Source organism: Hibiscus syriacus, unplaced genomic scaffold (assembly GCF_006381635.1).
Source record: "Hibiscus syriacus cultivar Baekdansim isolate YM2019G1 unplaced genomic scaffold, ASM638163v2 tig00110954_pilon, whole genome shotgun sequence".
Lineage (NCBI taxonomy): Eukaryota > Viridiplantae > Streptophyta > Magnoliopsida > Malvales > Malvaceae > Hibiscus > Hibiscus syriacus.
Window position 1 is genome coordinate 976,718 of NW_024062931.1, and position 20,690 is coordinate 997,407.

At 34.9% G+C, this 20,690-nt stretch overlaps 1 protein-coding gene across 1 annotated transcript; it reads left to right on the top strand.

Moving 5' to 3' along the window:
* Window positions 1–15,537: 15,537 nt before the first annotated feature.
* Window positions 15,538–18,925, top strand: LOC120148137 (protein disulfide isomerase-like 1-4). The gene is made up of 12 exons (XM_039161323.1): window positions 15,538–16,100; window positions 16,292–16,421; window positions 16,636–16,801; window positions 16,890–17,008; window positions 17,132–17,212; window positions 17,387–17,473; window positions 17,622–17,696; window positions 17,835–17,903; window positions 18,014–18,094; window positions 18,184–18,318; window positions 18,426–18,482; window positions 18,576–18,925. Exons 1-12 carry the CDS (start codon window positions 15,547–15,549, stop codon window positions 18,744–18,746), a joined length of 1,725 nt encoding a protein of 574 aa, XP_039017254.1. The 5' UTR covers window positions 15,538–15,546; the 3' UTR covers window positions 18,747–18,925.
* The last annotated feature ends 1,765 nt before the right edge of the window (window positions 18,926–20,690 follow it).

Here is a 20,690-nt window from a genome sequence, read left to right on the forward strand (position 1 = left end):
CGGCTCGAGTGTATAATCTCAAGACCAATGAGGATCGGGATGACCCAGAGATTGTAATAGGTATCTTTCTATTGTTTGATAAACATGTTATGGTATTGATTGATACGACGTCTACATATTCATACATTACTAGTAAGTTATTGAGAGAATTGAACTTTCTGTTAGAAACTACTAGTAATGAGGTAATAGTGACGAATCCATTAGGGCACAGTGCTCGTATAAATATGGTAAGTCGAGGATGTCCCATACGGATACAGGGAATTAAATTTCCTGCTAATCTGATGAAATTACCTTTTGACGAATTCGAGGTGATACTGGGAATGGATTGGTTATATCGTTACTATGCTAATGTTGAATGTAGAATGAAAAGAGTAACGCTGAGAAGTCCAGAAGGGGTAGATGTGGTGGTATTTAGTGAATGATGGAATCCATTGGCAAATGTAAATTCAGTAATGTCAGAGAATAAGTTAATGTTACAGGGATATCAAAGGTTCATTGCTAATGTATTGGAGGTTAGAACCAAGGAGAAAAGGATTGACGAAATTCCTATAGTCAGAGAGTTTTCGGACATTTTTCCTGCAGAGTTACTGGGTTTGCCTCTAGATAGAGAAATGGAATTCCAGATTGAAATAATGTCTGGAACTTCACCTATTGCAATGGCACCATGGGGAGCTCTAGTTTTGTTTGTTAAGAAGAAAGATGGTTCAATACGTCTCTGCATTGACTACAGTCAACTCAATAAGGTGACTATCAAGAATAAATATCCACTTCCTCGAATCGACAACTTATTTGATTAATTGAAGGGAGTTTCAGTATTCTCGAAAATTGATTTACGTTTGGGTTATCACCAATTGAAGATTCAAAACAATATGTTCCAAAGACGGCGTTTAGAATGAGGTATGGTCATTATGAGTTTATCGTGATGCCGTTTGGAGTTACGAATGCACCAGCTGCTTTCATGGATTTAATAAACAGGATATTCCAACCCTATTTGGATAAGTTCGTGGTGGTTTTCATTGATGATATTTTAATATATTCAAAGTCAGAGGAGGAGCATAGTTCGCATTTGAAAATTGTCTTGCAGATTTTACGAGATGAGAAGCTTTATGCTAAACTTTGTAAATGTGAATTATGGTTGAGTGAAGTGACATTCCTTGGACATGCAATTTCTGTAGAAGGAGTTCGTGTGGATCCTCAAAAGATTAAAGCTATTTTGGAGTGGCAAGTTCCAAAGAATGTATCGGAAGTTAGAAGTTTTCTGGGATTAGCTAGTTATTATCGAAGGTTTGTTAAAAACTTTTCCATAATAACATTACCCATAACTAAGCTGTTGATAAAGGAGATAAAATTTTCGTGGACCCATGAATGTCAAGAGAGTTTTGAAAGGTTAAAGAAGATTTTAACGAAAGCCCCAGTGTTGATTCAACCTGAGTCTGGCAAGAACTTTATAGTGTACAGTGATGCATCTCATAACGGTTTGGGATGTGTGTTAATGCAAGAGGGCAAAGTAGTGGCCTATGCTTCGAGGCAACTAAAACCACATGAAAAGAATTATCGTACACACGATCTGGAGGTGGCGGCAGTAGTGTTTTCTCTTAAGATCTGGCGTCACTACTTGTATGGTGAAAAGTGCTACTTGTATACGGATCATAAGAGTTTAAAGTATTTGATGACTCAGAAAGACTTGAATTTAAGACAGAGAAGATGGGTGGAATTTCTCAAGGATTATGACGTAGTGATCGATTTTCATCCAGGGAAAGCGAATGTGGTAGCGGATGCCTTAAGTAGAAAGATGTTTACAGCCTTACGAGCTTTGGATGCCAAACTATCATTTGACGGAGACGGTGCAATTTGTGCAGAATTGGCTCTTAAGCCATCATGGCTGGATTGAATTAAGGAATTTCAAAGAAAAGATGAAATGTGTTTGAAGAAATTGCAACAATTTAAGAATGAAGAGCTAAATGATTATGAAATCAAGTTGGATGAGAACTTGTATTATCAAGGGAGATTGGTGATTCCAAATGATGATGAGTTAAGGAATGATTTATTAATAGAAGCTCATTGTAGTCCATTAACGATGCACCCAGGAGGAAACAAAATGTATATGGACCTCAAGAGTCGATATTGGTGGCCTGGAATGAAGAAAGACATTACGGTATTTGTATCAAAGTGTATGACTTGTCAACAAGTCAAAGCTGAGCATCAGGTTCCGTCGGGACTATTACAATCAGTATCAATTCCTCAGTGGGAATGGGAGAATGTAACAATGGATTTTGTGACGGGGTTATCTTTAACTCCGAACAAAAGGGATTCAATCTGGGTGATTGTAGATAGATTGACTAAGTCAGCCTATTTTATCCCAGTGCGAACTAATTTCTCCATGGATAAATATGCCGATCTATATGTTAGAGAAATTATACGTTTACATGGTATACCTATTTTCATAATTTCTGATCGGGATCATAGATTCACATCGTGATTTTGGAAATCATTACATAGAGCGTTGGGAACTCGGTTGAACTTTAGTACATCATTTCATCCTTAGACCGATGGTCAATCCGAGAGAACTATCCAAATTTTGGAGGATATGCTTCGAGCTTGCGTAATCGAATTCAAAGGATTGTGGGAAAGGTATTTGTCACTTGTTGAATTTGTATATAACAATAGTTATCAGTCAAGCATCAAAATCGCTCCTTATAAAGCTCTTTATGGAAGAAGATGACGTACGTCCTTGAATTAGTTTGAGCTTAAAGATAAAGAAATTATTGGTCCCGAGTTAATTCAGGAAATGGAAGAAAAAGTTCAAGTGATTCAGAGTAACATCAAAACAACAGCTGATAGACAGAAATCGTATGCAAAGTTAAAGAGAAAGGAAATAGAATATCAAGTTGGAGACAAAGTGTTTCTTAAAGTTTCTCCTTGAAAGAAGGTTATGAGAATTGGACTTAAAGAAAAATTGAGTCCTCGGTTCATTGGACCCTATGAGATTATTAAGAGAGTAGGACCAATAGCATATCAACTAGTTTTTCCATCTGAAATGGAAAAGATACACAATGTCTTTCATGTCTCAATGCTTCGGAAGTATCGATCTGATCCATCTCATATCATGAATACTGAAGAGATCGAGGTTCAACCAAATTTGACTTATGAAGAAGAACCTATTCAAATACTAGCTCATGAGGTTAAACAACTAAGAAACAAGACTATTCCTTTGGTTAAAGTCTTGTGGAGGAATCACAAAGTAGAGAAAGCAACGTGGGAGCGTGAAGAGGACATGAGGATTAAGTACCCCTATCTCTTTGCATAATGAAAATTCGAGGATGAATTTTCTTAAGGGGGAGATTTGTAATATCCTCAATATCGGGTTAGTGACTAAATTGTAAAGCCTCATAATTTGGTGATTAAAATAGAATGATTGAATAGTATAAAGATTTATTTATAAATTATTGTATGGATTTGAATTGAAAGGAAGAAGGAATAGAAGGGAAAAGAGGTCATTTCTAAGGGAATAAGAAAAGAAGGGTTATATATGTATCCTCATGGGTTGAAGAGAGGAGAACACAAAGGCTTCCAGAGTTCTTTTCTTCTTCTTTCTTCCTTGTACGTATAAAGCAAAACAAAGGTGAGTTTCTGATTATTGAGTTTCTTGTTAAATTTAAGATTGGGTTTTGATTATTAGATGATAACTAAGCTTAAGAAAATCTTAGGTTATCTTAAAATCAAAGAATGATGGAGTTAGAAGAGATTAAATATTAGAGGTTCTTGAATGAAATCTTAGAATAGAGTTTATATATAGAATTTGAAGTTAAATTTGACTTGTCATCAATCTAGTTAAGACATATGAAGGGTTACAAGTTGAATTAAATCATGTTGCAAAGTTGGTATAATTCTTGGATTTTACAAGGATGATAGGATTCTGAGGTTTAAGATGAAATAAATGAGTATAGATTGGTTTAAGTATGTGTACTGGAGTTAAGAATATAAAAGGGGATGAAACATGAAAGATTTAAGCTAAAATGGATAAGTTTTCGGGTTCAAGAAATGAATTCTGGGCAGAGTGCATCGGTGCACATTCAAAGTGTACCGATGCATCATGAGAAAATCCCAGAATTTGTTGAAGGTGCATCGATGCACATGGAGTGTATCGATGCACTCATTTAAATTAAATGAACATCAAATGCCATTAGTGCATCGATGCACCTGCTTAAAATACAAACATCGAATAGGATTTATGCACTGATGCATGGTGTAGTGCATCGATGCATACCTTCAATAAGAGATGAAAATAGCTTTCTTTTAGCCAAAGGATTAATAGTTTGAAATATATCAATTCGTATGCTGATAAGTATCAATGTATTACTATGTAGATTTAGAGCGTAATCTTATTCCAGAACAATCGAAGGATTAGAATCGAATCAAATTAAGGCTAAGGTGAGTGCATTTTATAGTTAAAGTGTATAGAGACAAGACTTGTGATAAGTCTATCTATGATAGTTGAATTAATGATTCCATACCCATGTATATGCATACATATACTATTGTAATAGTGATTGCTTGCATAATTCATTATATGTTCATATGACATTGAATGAACGAATATCATTGCCAGAGAATATAATCCAGGTATGTGAAATAATGGAAAAGATTATGGGTTTATATGAAAAGTGATGAAAGAGATATGAAATGAGAAATGTATTCATATTAAAGACCATGTTATATGATACGAGAGCTATAGGTATAGTTGGCATGCCAAGAGTCGAGGGTATATTAGTCCTTCGGGATATATCCAGTGGTCCTTCGGGACGTATCCAGTGGTCATTCGGGACGTATCTAGTGGTTTTCGGGACATAGTGGTTATTCGGGACAAATACTGAACAAATGTTCGGTGCCCCATGAAGGAATTTATTGAGCTGTAGTGACAGCATTAATGCACAACCTCAATGTACTCAAATACCTCTGTTCTCAATAATGTACATGGGTAATTGAAATATAAATTAAGGTGAAAGTGATACAAGAAAATAAGTTTGATATGTACATGACATGATTATATCGGTTATAGTGAAATATATACATGTATATTGAAATGTTATGATCAAATAGTAAGAATTAATATTCATGAATCTATAGCTACATGTTTATTTATTGCCTCACTAAGTCTATGACTTAGAGTGTAAGTGATTTACACGTAGGTACCAGGAAACAAGAAGAGGAGTACTAGAAGTGGCAAGAATAGCATCCCTACTAAAAGATCAAATCAGAAGTAATTGGCAAAGTAGGTATTTTGAGAGTTGGCATATAATAAGTTGTTAATTACGAATGCTCTGGTCGATTTTATATTTCGTAATCTCTTTTATGTAAATTAACGTATTTTGTTTTAATGAAAGTTTAAAATTTCCATGAATTTCTTTAAGTGGCAAAGTTTGAAAAGTCAATGTGACACCTCAGACTCATATTCGGGTCGGATACGGGTTAGGGGTGTTACAGTAGCAAATGGATATGTTGTGGCAAAGTGGATGGAAATGTCGTGGCAAATTAAATTGTGATAAGTGCAAACAAATAGAAATGTCAAGGAAAAATTAAAATGCAACTACTGGATTTAATATATATATAAATAAATAGGACTTTAGCTTTCTCACACGACAAGCATCAATGGGAATGAGTGGTAGGAGTCACTAAGAAAATCTAAGTCTATTTCTCTGAATGGTATTTCTTTTATGCCTAGCCTGCCCGACATAGTCTACACAGGTGCCCTATGCTATCTCTAGTAAGGGACTCGAGAGATTAAAGATGCCCTGGCAAAACCGATTGGCGTAAACCCTTGCAGTGATCCTATTGGTTCAGATAACATGATATGTCTCGACAATACCTTTTTACGGCAGTATTAACATATAACCTATCGTTTTTGTACAGCTCTTTTGTTCGAATGAAATCCTAGCCTTATCTCTAAGGTGGATTAGGCCTAGTTACTACCTAGAACCCCTTGTTTATATAGTTCCTCCCTAGCTTCTCTCGAAGACTAAAGATATTTTACCGAGGCATTCTCTCGAACCCTAAGCATCTTCTAAGGAAAGGCTACTCTCGTAGCTCATACAACCTTAAAGCATTAAGTTTCATAAACAAAACAGATTAAAGCATATAAAAACAACCATTCATTGAAATAAAACTTAAACATCCAAGCGAACTCCCACCAAATAGGATTAGTTCATGGTGGGGTTCGAAATAAACAAGCACAAAGCAAGTTTCATTCGTTCCTTACAACCCAATAACAAAATATGAAAGCAAAGAACTAAGGGGAGGAGAGAAAGCCTTCGACGTGCACTACCCAGTACTTCCCTCGGCCACCAAGAACTACTCCCAGCGGACTGGCTCCTCTCGGACACTCAGAACGCCACTCCCTCAGGCTTGTCAAGGAGAAATGCCACAACAAGTAGGATTGACTAAGAGAGATGAGACCTTCTCACTCTAACTTTTTAAGCTCAAGACCGGGTGGAACTAAAAGTCTCTAACATTGTGGCTTCACCCTCTATTTATAGGGGAAAATTAACCCTTGAACTAAGAGTTGACTTTCCTAAACCATGGTTAACTCGCTTGGGAGTCGGGCAAGACAGGTGATGATACAACCTGGCATGAGTGACTGGCATAATCCGTTGCAGGCGCCCAAGGACAGACAGGATCTGCAGGGTCAGGCAGCGTGGTCAGCAGGATCAGCTGTAGCAGCGTCGACCCCTCTAGGCGGATCTTCGAAGCAGATTTCTCGGGAAGAGCTCTTGGAAAGTCGGAGACAGCTGGCTTCAAAAATATTTTCTCGCACTTTAAACGCTATCGAAATGCCAGTCCAACTTGGCAATTTCATTTTGCTCATCAATCTCCTTATATCATCATTTTCTTTCCTTTTCTCCTTGCTTTCAATTCTTGCACATCATTAAATAAGCACCTTTCCCATAAAGTAGCACTGATGACAAATTAAAATGCCGCGGCAAACCGCATTCCACCACATGCAATTAAATGCTTCTAAATGCATCTACACGGTCCTAAATAAGCTCGTAAACATTCAATAACTTAAGTGAAAATGTCCCAAAATGTTACTTTTTTACAGAGTTATCAAGTAGCATGAGGTTTCCCATTTTACAGTCCAAACTTTTTGAGCATATCCTTAATGTATTTAGCTTGATTGATGAAGATGACATCTTTTCTTTGCTTGATTTGGAGTCCCAAGAAAAATGAGAGCTCTCCCATCATGCTCATCTCGAATTCACTTTGCATTAGCTTAGAAAATTCTTGGCAAAGAACATCATTATTAGAATCAAATTTTATATCATCAACATAAATTTGAACTCCTAATAAATCTTTACCTTTATGCTTTAAAAACAATGTAGTGTCAACATTCCCTTTTGAAAAACATTTTTCAATTAAAAAATTTGACAGTCTTTCATACCAAGCTATAGGAGCTTGTTTTAAACCATAAAGTGCTTTTGTCAATTTAAAAAATGATTGGGAAATTTTGAATCTTCAAAACCAGGAGGTTGTTCCACATACACTTCTTATTTTATAAAACCATTTAAAAATGCACTTTTAACATCCATTTGATACATTTTAAATTCATTGAAACATGCAAATGCTAATAATATTCTAATTGTTTCCATCCTATCTACATGAGCATATGTTTCATAATTTATGTCTTCTTCTTGAGTATACCCTTGAGCAACAAGTCTAGCCTTGTTTCTCATTATATTACCACTTTCATCAAGCTTATTCCAAAATACCCATCTAGTACCTACAATAGATTTATTACTAGGCCTTTCAACTAATGTCCATACTATACTCCTCTCAAATTGATTTAACTCTTCTTGCATAGCCATAATACAATGTTCATCATTTAATGCTTCTTTAATATTCATAGGCTCTATGCATGAGATAAATGCAACATAATTACAAATATTTCTAAGAGAAGATCAAGTTGTTACCCTTTTGGATGGATCACCTATTATCTCACCATCCTTAACATAATTGTACTTCTTGGGTAAGAGACTTCCCTTTCTTCAATGGTTGGATTTTCGAGAGGATCTTGAGTTTCCTCATCTTTCGTTTCTTCCTTTGATGATGGTTCTCCAACGTCATGTCTAACGTCATTTGTGTTTATAATACATACATCATCATTTATACAAGAATCCTTCCTCAGAAGGGGATTATCGTCGAAAACAACATGTATAGACTCTTCTACAACTAAAGTTCTTTTATTAAATACTCTATAAGCTTTAGAATTTAAGGAATAACCCATAAAATTCCTTCATCACTTTTAGCATCAAATTTGCCAAGATTTTCTTTATCGTTGTTTAAAAGAAAACACTTACATCCAAAAGGATGAAAATAACTAATAATAGGCTTTTATTTTTGAAAATTTCATATGGAGTTTTCTTCAAAATAGGCCTAATCATTACTCGATTAATAACATAACAAGTGGTGTTTGTGGCTTCCGCCCAAAAATATTTTGGCAAATTATTTTCACAAAGCATGGTTCTAGCTATTTCTTCTAAAGTTCGATTTTCCTCTCAACAACTCCATTTTGTTGAGGGGATTATGGCTAATACCATTAGAATTACAAAATTCAATAAATCCAAGATTTTCAAATTCAGTTCCATGATCACTCCTAACACTAGTTATAGAGTAAACTTTTTTGTTTTGGATTACTTTTGAAAACGTGATGAATTTTTCTAATGCTTCATCTTTAGTACTTAAAAATAGAAACCAAGTATATCTAGAATAGTCATTACCAAGATAAATGCATATTATTTTCCACCCAAGCTAGTAGTCCTAGATGTCTCAAAAAGATATATATGGATCAATTGTAATACTCTACTAGTGGATACATCATTAATGGATTTAAAAGAAATTCGCTTTTGTTTTCCTTTAGCACAAGCATCACATATTCAAATTTTAGTTTAGGAAACCCTCGAACTAAATCTCCTTGAATTAGTCATTGTAAAACACTAATACTAGCATGTCCTAGTCTCCTATGCCATAACCAACTATCATGCTTATCCTTAGCAACTAGGCATAAATTAGTCATATCTATAGAATCTAAATGCACTATATATTCTATGACCAACAAGCATAATCCGATTAGATGCAATGTCAATGACTTTACAACCATTAGTTTCAAACATGACATTGAATTCTTTATCGCATAATTGACTAATACTCAATAGATTATGCTTTAATCCATTCACATATAAAACATTTTTTATTTGTATAGAAATGTATTACCTATAGTACCTATACCTTCAATGTGACATTTTTAATTATCTCCAAAAGTCATATCTCCTCTATTTTTAGCGTTAAGCTCTATGAACCGACTCTTGTCTCTGGTCATGTGTCTTGAGCATCCACTATCAAGGTACCATGAGTTTGAATTTGTTTCTCGTGCCTTGTAGCAATGCTCCTTTTCCTACAAACATAGATTAATTTTTTATTTTTGGTACCTAAGTTCTTTTGGGTTCATATTCATTAGTCTTCAAAATTCTAGTCCCCTTAGGTATCCATTTGTCTAGTATATCCTTATCTTTAGTAGTAATGAGTTCTTTTGGAACCCATATACTTCTAAAATTTTCCATTAGAGGATCTTCGGGGACCTCAATGATTGTAGTTTTTAAAACTTTTTCTAACAAAGTTGATTTTTGAACTTTCTCCTTTTTCAAAACATTTTAAATCAACCTTATTGAAAGAAGCTTTAAGATCATCAATTTTCTTTTGATAATCATCATTTACTCTTGAAAGTAAGTTATGCAAATCGATATTTTTCTTTTAAAATTCATCTAATTTGATTTGGAATTCTTTGATCTTACTTTCAAGATCATTGTTAGTTTTGGACATAAGACTATTTTCATTTTTCAATTTTGAATTATCGTTTTTATATTTTGAAAATAAAGTTTTATAATCCGAAGTCAACTCATTATAATCCTCTAATAACTCGTCATAAGATAAATCATCTAAATCAAATGAGTTAGAGGTTACATGAGAGTTTTCCTCGATGGCCATCAAGCACAAATTTGCAACTTCTTGTTACTCTTCATCGAAACCTTCTTCATCGCTCCATGTAGCCACATGAGCCTTGTGCTTTTTCTTTGATTGACTTTTCTTCTTCTTCAATTATGGGCAATCATATTTGACATGCCCCGACTTTTTGCACTCATAGCAAATGATAGAGTCTTTCTCATTCGGTTCATTTTTTAAGCTTTCATTGCGTTTGAATTTTCTTCCTCAGTTGGCCTCATTAATTTTCTGAACCGTTTGGCAAATAATGTCATCTCCTCGTCATCGTCATCTTCATCCAAATCATTTTCATCTTTTTTGGATTTGAGAGCAACTCTCACGTTCTTCTTCTTCTCCGTTTCTTTCTTTATCTCGTTCATCTTTTCGAGGTCTACCTTATCTTGAAGTATCATTTCATGAGTGAGGAGAGAACCAATTAGCTCATCGAGAGTTAAGGATTTTAAGTTCTTAGCCTCGATGATCGTCGTCTTCTTTGATTGCCAATATTTTGGAAAAGAGTAAACTAACTTCCTCACAAGCTTCTCATTTAGAATGATCTCTCCAAATGATTTGAGACCATTGAAATCGTGGAAAATCTATCCGTCATAGCTTTGATATCTTCATCCGGTTTCCTGAAATTTTCATAGCTATGAGTTAGAAGACTAATTTTAGATTCTTTTACCTCATTTTGCCTTCATGAGTGACTTGTAGTTTATCTCATATCTCCTTGGAAGTTGTACAAGATGAAACTCTCTCGTATTCATCCGGTCCAAGAGCACAAAAAATAATATGGATAGCTTTGGAGTTGACCTTGAACATTCTTATCTTTCCTTCATTCCACAATCTTGGATGAGTGAAAGGTTTGATATATTCGTCTTCTATGATATTCCATGCTTCCATGTCACTTGCTTGAATGAAATACATCATTCTATTCTTCCAATAGCATAATTACCTCCATTGAAGAAAGGAGACTTGTAGATGGGCAATGAATCAAGATCGAAGTCGTGGTTTGAAGTGGAGGCCATTGATGACTTGATTATCGATGTAACTCTTCCCGAATCGACTCAAGAGGTGATTAAACCTTCAAATGAGTGAGGCTCTGATATCAATTATTGAGTTAATCGATCGACGAAATAGGCCAAGAGGGGTTGAATTAGCAATAAAAATTTCGGTGAAAGCTTTTGCAGAAAATTGAAAATATTTGTACAGCGATTTAGAGTGGTTCGACTTTCTCAACCAAAGTCTACGTCCACTACCTTTGCTATCCATACTAAGGATTTTACACAAATTCACTGATTTGTCTTTCTTTTGAGGACAAAGAGTAACCTTACAAATCCCTCAAGAATTATACCCCAAAATTCTTGAGAACACTCTCTACCAAAGAGAACAATACAAATTTTGCAAACTTACAAGAAAATCCTCACAAGGAAAGATGTTTGCACAATTCTAGAACAAAGAAAGAACACTCAAGAATAATACAATTGAGCACAATAAGTGTCTTGAAAGCAAAAATGAATATTGAATGGAATAGGCTTAAAAAATGCTCAAACTTGAGGTTTGATGCTTTCTCTTTGATTCTCTCTTGATTCTTGATGATTGTTGTTGATCAATGGCTTCTAAGCTTGTTTAAATACTCCTTGGATCATTTTTGAACGTTGGGGATCATTAGTGGAGTTAATAAAGCTGTTAGTGTATGAAAACAATTAATAAATCAGCTTGGAGCGTTGGGGGTATCGGTACCCCTGCATAGGGTATCGGTACCCTGCTGTGTAAAATTCAAATATTTTGATCGTTATGAGATGGAGGTATCGGTACCATCCAAGCAATCTGTTGTTTCTCGAAGCCAAATCTTATATGGAGGTATTGGTACCCTCTTGGGTGGGTATTGGTACGCTCTGGGCAATCTGGTTTTTCAGTTTAAGATTTATTAAGAAAATATTTTTGGCTTGATTAAAGGCTCGAAATACTTTGTAAAATTGTTTAAAATATTAAAACACACTTTTACACTTGAGTAAGAATTGAATTTGACATTTGAAAAACTTGGATTAATATTTTGATATTCAAATAGTTTGATCGAATATATATTTGAAAATGATTAGAAAATCTTGGAATCCAATAACATTTAATTTGTTATATCGAAACATCAAAATGTTTTCAACAAAATATGTTACATGATGTTAAAGGCTGTTAGCTCGATTTTTGTAAACATTGTGTTCTTGGTAAACAGAATAAAGTTCATTTCAAGACTGGGAATCACACAACTGAAGGGATTATTGATTATGTGCATTCTGATGTTTGGGGGCCTTCCACGACATCGTATTTGGGTGGATCTAGGTATTATGCTACTTTTATTGACGATTTTTCACGAAAAGTTTGGGTTTTTTTTGAAACAAAAGTCTGACGTTTTTTAGAAGTTCAAGCTGTGGAAAGCTGAGGTAAAAAACCAAACAGGACGAAAAATCAAGTGTTTGCGGTCTGAAAATGGTATGGAGTACACAGATTCACAGTTTCTAAACTTCTGTAATGAGCATGAGATTAAAAGACATTTTATAGTGCGCAAGACACCACAACAGAATGGTGTTGTGGAACGGATAAACGGGTCGTTGAATGAAAGAGCCAGATGTTTATGGTTGAATGCGGGGCTCCCAAACACTTCTGGGTTGAGGCTGTTAACATGACATGATACCTTATCAATAGATCGCCAAGGGCATTATTTGCTGGGAAAGTTGCAAAGAGGCATGGACTGGTCATGATGTTACTTTTGATCACTTACGGATTTTTGGTTGTCCTGCTTATGTGCATGTACATGCTGATGAGAGATCCAAACTTGATGCAAAATTGAAGGAGTGCATTTTTCTGGGTTACAAGAAATGTATCAAAGGATTCAAGTTCTGGGATTCAGCTGCGAAGAAAATTATGATCAGTAGAGATGTTGTTTTTGATGAACAGTTCATGTTGTAGCAGAATAAAGACATGATAGTGGTGGATTTCGAGCAGTTTCCAGTTGAGAAAACATAAACTTCTCAACCGACTTCTGGTGGTTCCGCTACGGATGATTTGCAGAATTATAGTCTCGCCAGAGACAAGGTGAGACAGACGAATATAAAGCCTCCGAACAGATTGGGTTTTGAAGACTTGGTCTCTTTTGCACTTACTGTTAGCAGTGATGATCCGATTACTTTTCATGATGTTGTTACTAGTCAAGAAAATGACAAGTGAATGGCTACCATGGTTGAGGATGGAGTCTTTGAATCACAATTGCACATGGGAGTTAGTTCGCCTTCCTAAGGGTAAGAAGCCTATTGGTTGCAAATGGGTGTATAAGAAGAAACAGCAATAATAGAAAAAGAAGGGGAAAAGTTCAAGGCTCATTTGGTAGCAAAGGGTGTTTCACAGCAGAAAAGAGTTGGTTACGATGAAATTTTTCTCATGTAGTCAGTCACACTTCAATCCGAGCAATACTTGCATTGGTGGCTAGTTGGGATTTGCATTTAGAGCAGATGGATGTTAAAACTATTTTTTATCATGGTGATTTAGAGGAGCAGATCTACATGCAGCAGCCTGAAGGTTTCACTCAACCTGGAAATGAGCATTTAGTTTGCAGATTGAAGAAATCTTTTTACGGGTTGAAATAGTCTCCGAGACAATGGTACAAACGGTTTGACTCCTATATGATCAAGATTGGCTACAAGCGATGTGAGTATGATTGTTATGTCTATGTTAAGAGCCTTGATGATGGTTTTTTTAAAATTTTTCTGTTATTGTATGTTGATGATATGTTAATTGCTGCGAAGAACATGAATGATGTTATCGGTTTGAAAATTTTATTGAGTCAAGAATTTGATATGAAAGATTTAGGTGCTGCAAAGAAAATTCATGGAATGAAAATTTGCAGGGACAGAGACTCAAGGAAACTGTGGCTATCTCAACGGGGTTATGTTGAGAAAATGCTAGAAAGGTTTGCGATGAACAACACAAAACCAGTGAGCACTCCATTGGCGAATCACTTTAAGCTCTCATCAGAACAGTGCCCTAAGACAAATAAGGAAGCTGGAGATATGGCAAAGGTTTCGTATTCTAATGTTGTTGTCTGCTTGATGTATGCAATGGTATGTACTCATCCTGATTTAGCTCGTGTTGTTAGTCAAGTTTGTAAGTACATGTCTAAACCTGGTAAGCAACATTAGGAAGCAGTCAAGTGGATCTTTAGGTATTTAAAGGGTATTGTGGGACATGGAATTGTTTTTGGTAGTCAGTGGGATAATCTTTTGGTTGTAGGATATGTGGATTCAGACTATGCGGGTGACTTGGATAATAGAAGATCTACGATAGGGTATATCTTTACTCTTGGTGGAGGGTCTATTTGTTGGAAGTCTACTGTTCAATTTGTTGTGACATTATCTACAATTGAAGCTGAATACATGACAGTGGCTGAAGCAACAAAAGAAGCTTTATGGCTTACTGGTTTAGTGAAGGAGTTGGGTGTTTAGCAAGGTCGAGTTCAGTTGCTTTGTGACAATCAAAGTACTATTCACTTGGCTAAGAATAAGGTATATCGTGCTACAACTAAGCATATTGATGTAAGGTTTCACAAGATCATAGAGTTGGTTGCATCTTGAGAGATTTTGTTTCAGAAGGTACATACTGATGAGAATGCCGCTGATATGTTCACCAAGCCAGTTACGACAGACAAGTTCATGCATTGCTTGGACTTGTTGAGTGTTTCGAGTTGTTAAAGAAGTAAGGTAACCCAACCCACATTGAATGTTTCCTAAGGGGCAGGATATTTGTCAAGGTGGAGATTTGTTAGGTATGGCTCATAAATATACCGAGAAAGTCTCGTAGTGGGGGTTACGATTATGTAGGTTGGGGGTGTGGGGGTTGCGGCCCCGCGGTATGGTACATGATTATTTTTGTAAATATGTATCAGGGTTTATTTATTATAAAAGGAGATGTAACCTGAACCTCGTTAAAATTCTTGTGTTCTTTCTGTTTTCTTTACCCGATTATTCAACAGTATGAAACATTCAAACTTTATTAATAATTTTTACATGAATTTGCCATTCAAACATTGAGTTTTTTCAAGATGCACCAGAACATCATAATCCATTTATCTTTGATCGTTTAAATCATCAACCATCGTCAACCCAGTCTTTGTGGGATTGTAAACCTTTCTTTCTGGCTCTTTATCTCTGGTATAACTTAATGTTGCCGACAAAATTCTATTGATGGGGATGAGTTGAAGGAGGAGAAATAATTTTTACGGAGTGAGTCAAGCGTTTGAGGTTTAAAACGACGCAAGTCTCTGATTTACTCTTTAAATTAGTCGGAATCCAGCGGAAGGGAGTTGAATGAAATTAATTAATAGTCCTGTCCTGTCCGCAATCAAGGGCACCTGAAAACCAGAAAACGACGTCGTTGCATGAAATGTTGACTTCGTTTGACTTCCTCTTCAATACTATAAAGTATAAACATTGCTCAGATTCAGATCTCTTTTCATTCCGTGTCTCTTCTAAAATGGCGTCGTTTCGGCTCCTTTTCGCAATCTCTCTCGTTGCTCTCATCCTCTTTGCCACTCTCACTCCTTCGATCTCCAAGACAACAAAAAATGACGACGTCGAGGACGACGAGGATCTCCGTTTCCTCGAAGAAACGGAAGGCAAAAGCGACGTCGGTTCTCCCCACTCTCACTTCAACGAGGAAGACGAGGATGACCAATACGGCGACTTAGACGAGGATGACTTCGGCGACTCCGATTTGGATCCGTACAAGGAACCCGAAGTAGACGACAAGGACGTCGTCGTTTTGAAGCAAGGGAACTTCAGTGATTTCATTGAGAACAACAAGTTCGTGATGGTTGAATTCTACGCGCCTTGGTGTGGGCACTGCCAGGCGTTGGCTCCCGAGTACGCTGCGGCAGCGACGGAGTTGAAAGGGGAGCAAGTTGTGTTGGCCAAGGTGGATGCCACGGAGGAGAATGATCTGGCTCAAGAGTACGACGTGCAGGGTTTCCCCACTGTTTATTTCTTTGTTGATGGGGAGCATAAGCCGTATCATGGTGCTAGAAACAAGTAAGTTCTGAATACAAAAATAAAAGATCTAGGATAACGAATTCTCGATTATCTACCGTATTCGTAATTTGATTTTGGTTAAATCATTGTAAAATATGTGCCAATTAGAATTTAACTGTCTTTTTTTAATGTAAGATTCTTTTTATTACTTTAAATGGTAGAGACTAATGATTTAATCATTGAAAAATCAGGGAGGCCATAGTGACCTGGATTAAGAAGAGGATTGGACCTGGTCTATACAACGTTACTGCCATTGAAGAAGCTGAACGCATCTTGACCTCTGAAGCTAAAGTTGTCTTGGGTTACTTGAACTCTTTGGTGGTATGGTTAACCTTTGTCTCATTATATTTTTCTAGTGAATTATTGTTTTTTAAGATTAGTGTGACTTGATGCAATCCACATATTTGGAATTATAATTCAAAGTTTTGAGTCAAGGTGATTGGGCCTTTGTATTATCATCGATTTGATCCATCTCCATAAATAAACGCTTTCCTTGGATGATGTAATTTGGATTTGGCCTGTTATATGACAACAGGGTCCTGAGAGTGAGGAGCTGGCTGCAGCTTCACGTCTCCAAGATGATGTCAGCTTCTATCAAACTGTGAATCCTGATATTGCAAAGCTTTTCCACTTAGACCCTCAAGTTAAACGCCCGGCTTTGGTCTTAATAAAAAAGGAGGCTGAGAAAATAAACCACTTCGGTTAGTTTCTAGACAGATGCAATATCGATTGGAATCTCGATCCAACTTCTTAAGAGGAAGTTTTATACCCAGTTGTTCTATCTTGCAGATGGACAGTTTGTCAAGACTGCAATATCCGAGTTTGTATTTTCCAACAAGCTTCCTTTGATTACCATATTTACTAGGGAAAGTGCTTCTTCAGTTTTTGAAAGTGATGTTAAGAAACAGGTATGCATGTTATAACATTTCCTTCTATTTGTGAACTTTTGGACCATACATACTGTGGATATAGTTTTTCTTTAACATTTCTACAATTATCTTATTGACACTTAAAGATCGTTCTTGTTTAAGGTGTTGTTGTTTGCCTCATCAAACATTTCGGAGAAGTATATCCCATCATTCCAAGAAGCGGCGAAATTTTTCAAGGGAAAGGTAACTAACAGCAGTAAATCATCTAGGATAAATTAAAGTATTCTTTACTGTTGTATATTCTGATTTAATAAACGATTGAAGTGGGTGATTTCCGAAATTCTCATTTCTCTCTAGTCCTGTGGATGATTACTTGGTAACATCTTACAAATTCTTGTCTTGTCTGCCTATTTTCAGCTTATCTTTGTTTATGTGCAAGTGGATAATGATGATTTTGGAAGACCCGTTGCAGATTATTTCGGTGTAACTGGAGATGGTCCGAAAGTAGGTTTCACATACCCTTTCTTATCCTTTCCGCTGCAGAATTAGTTTTGGATGGAAGATATGGGTGTCAGGGGTGAAGAAATGTATGCTCTCTATCTGCAATGAATTTGATTGATGTTCACTATGGTGTTATTTGATTATCACGCAGATCATTGCATACACTGGAAATGAAGATGGTAGGAAGTTTGTCTTTGATGGAGATGTGACATTGAACAAAATTAAGGTTGTCTCTCTTTCTCTGTCTCTCTATATTTAGCTTTTATCGCACTCTTTTTAATGTGATGGTGGACAATATTTACTCTTCCAATCAACTTTTAAGAAGTAATAATTGAACATAACCTAGGCTTCTACCATTCTGTAGGCTTTTGGGGAAGGTTTTTTAGAAGACAAGCTTAAACCTTTCTATAAGTCCGACCCGATTCCCGAAACTGTAAGTATCATTTTGTCATTATCAACCTTCTCATTGTTGATTGTAATCTTGGCTTACATTGCTCTTTTTGTTTTTTTTTTTAAATTAACCTGAACTTCTTTTTGATGCAGAATGATGGGGATGTGAAAATAGTTGTTGGCAATAACTTCGATGCAATCGTTTTAGATGAGTCAAAGGATGTACTTCTTGAGGTATTGCCGGAACCCCATATGGGGAAAGGAAATGCTACCTTTTATCTTTCTTTAAACGTTCTTATTCAATCGAATGCTATGGATACCAGATCTATGCACCTTGGTGTGGCCATTGCCAAGCGCTCGAGCCCACATACAACAAGCTTGCCAAACATCTACGCGGAATCGACACTCTGGTTATTGCTAAAATGGACGGGACAACAAATGAACATCCTAGGGCAAAGGTAAAATTAATATAAATCCGCCCTTCAAGTTCTCAAGCTTTTAAATCCTCCATTTCGGTTCCTATATTGCACTTGAGTTTGAGTTGAACTACATTATTTTTGGGCAGTCGGATGGGTTCCCGACGATTCTGTTCTTCCCAGCAGGAAACAAGAGTTTTGATCCTGTAAGTAGTATTATATTCTGCATGCATCAATCAAATATTAGGTTTCTCCTGGTAAAAAAAAAGGTTGAATGAAAATGTTGGAAATACGCGCAGATCACTGTGGACACTGATCGAACCGTGGTGGCATTTTACAAATTCCTCAGGAAACACGCTTCCGTCCCTTTCAAGCTCCAAAAACCAGTTTCAGCACCCAAAGGGGAACCAGAAACTAAGACTGGTGAATCCAAAGAGAGCAGCAATGCTGATTCAAAAGATGAGCTGTAACTTATAAGATAATCAGAGGAGAGAGTAAAATGAGGAATTCAGTTGTTGATGACATCCTAAGTTATTGTATTCAACGGTTCAATCTTTTTTTTCCAGGATAAACAATTGCCATATTTATACTTTGAGAATAATGGCATTTCTCAATTAATTATTGAAATGACATTTCTTTCACATACACGTAATATAGAAAGGCGTCACATCAAATGTGATAAATATATATATATATATATATTATATTCTATGCTTAAAGAGTATAAATTTAAATATAATTTATTTATATATACATTCAGAATATATATTCAGATATTATTTATTTATATATACATTTATTCCTGAGTAATTGAATACAAAATTTATATATTTTAGACATGTAATAAACTTATAAAATATATGTTTCATCAAATATACTTTTTTCAAGATCGTGTTATGTATGTAAAACGATTGTTATTTTGATAATTTATATTTTAAATTTAATTTTACAAGCAATGATATTCCGTGAGAATTTAGAGGGGCTGAACCTGAACACGTGAAATCACGTGCCATGCTCCACCACCACCATGTTTCCTATTACTGCAAACTATCGTACATCGATTTCGAGTCGTGGAGTGAATTTTCTATTTTCGTTGTAAATGTAAATAATTTTTTTTTCTGTAATAGTTTATATTTCTTCACCTAATTTCGCACATAAATGCGCTCCTAAAATCCAATAATTTACATGTACCTAGCCTTGTTTTACCTTGTTACAATATTTTATTATATCTAACCTTAAGTTTAAAATATGAAAATACTTTTAAACATATACTAATTTACAATAATTTAATATTATTTTTATTAAATTAATTATTTTAATTGATAAAAAAATAAATCACAAATTTATTATATAAATCATCATCAAATTATAACGAAACTGATAAAAATAAAAGAATAAAATAAATCCAACGATAATTTTTTTGAAAAGGAAATTCGACGAAAATCTTGTCAATGTCTATTCCAGTTGTTGATAATTTTAAGGGTAAAGTATAGTAATGGTCACTGAACATTTCTGAAGCTTGCATTTAGGTCCCCCAACTTTTAAAACATGCAATACAGTCCCCCAACATTTATTCCATTTGCAATATGGTCCCCCAACTTAAATCACTGTTAGAAAATTAGGGTAAATTATATAAACGGTCATTGAACTTTTCAGGCACTTGAATTTAGGTCCCCAACTTTTAAAACTTGCAAAACAGTCCCCCAATAATTTTATTTTCTTATTAAATATAGATGTATAGAAAATATAAATGATTCAATTTATATTTAAATGTATGAATCATTTATATTTTTGATATATTTTATTTTTCTTGTATAAACTAGTATTTAAAATATGTTTATATTTTAATCAAAATATTTCAATATATGAATAAAAATATATTTATATAAATGTATATTTATATTTAGATGTATAAATAAAAAAATATATTCATATATTAATGTATGAATCATTTATATTTTTTGAATATTTTATTTTTAATAAGAAATTAAAATTATTAATTATATTAGAAATACTCAACTTAAGATTATATATATAATCATGAGTTATAAATATGAAAAATATAATTATTAAATTTAGTTTAAAAATATATAAATTTTAAATTTATTCTTTTAAAATATTGTATCAACTAATATTAAAAAAATATATTAAATCTATCAAACAATTTATCAAAATATAATATTTTTTATTGTAAAAAAATATAATATTTTCCCATCATTTATTGCTTTCAAATTTTTTGCCGAAGTTCAAATCTCATTATTTCCATTATTTTTTTTTTCTGGCATTGGTCATACTATTAGTATATGTATTATTGTATATCTCTTAACACAAACGATGGTGTTAGCTTAGTGGCTCCACCCTGTATCTTTCATTTGCGTGACTCAGGTTTGAGTTTGCCCAAGACCCAAATTTTA

Excerpts from the sequence above, each read along its gene's own strand:
- LOC120148137 (XM_039161323.1), top strand. The coding sequence starts at position 15,547 with ATGGCGTCGTTTCGGCTCCTTTTCGCAATCTCTCTCGTTGCTCTCATC. Across the intron at positions 16,101-16,291 it reads TATCATGGTGCTAGAAACAA|GGAGGCCATAGTGACCTGGA; the intron begins GTAAGTTCTGAA and ends TTGAAAAATCAG. Across the intron at positions 17,697-17,834 it reads TGACATTGAACAAAATTAAG|GCTTTTGGGGAAGGTTTTTT; the intron begins GTTGTCTCTCTT and ends ACCATTCTGTAG.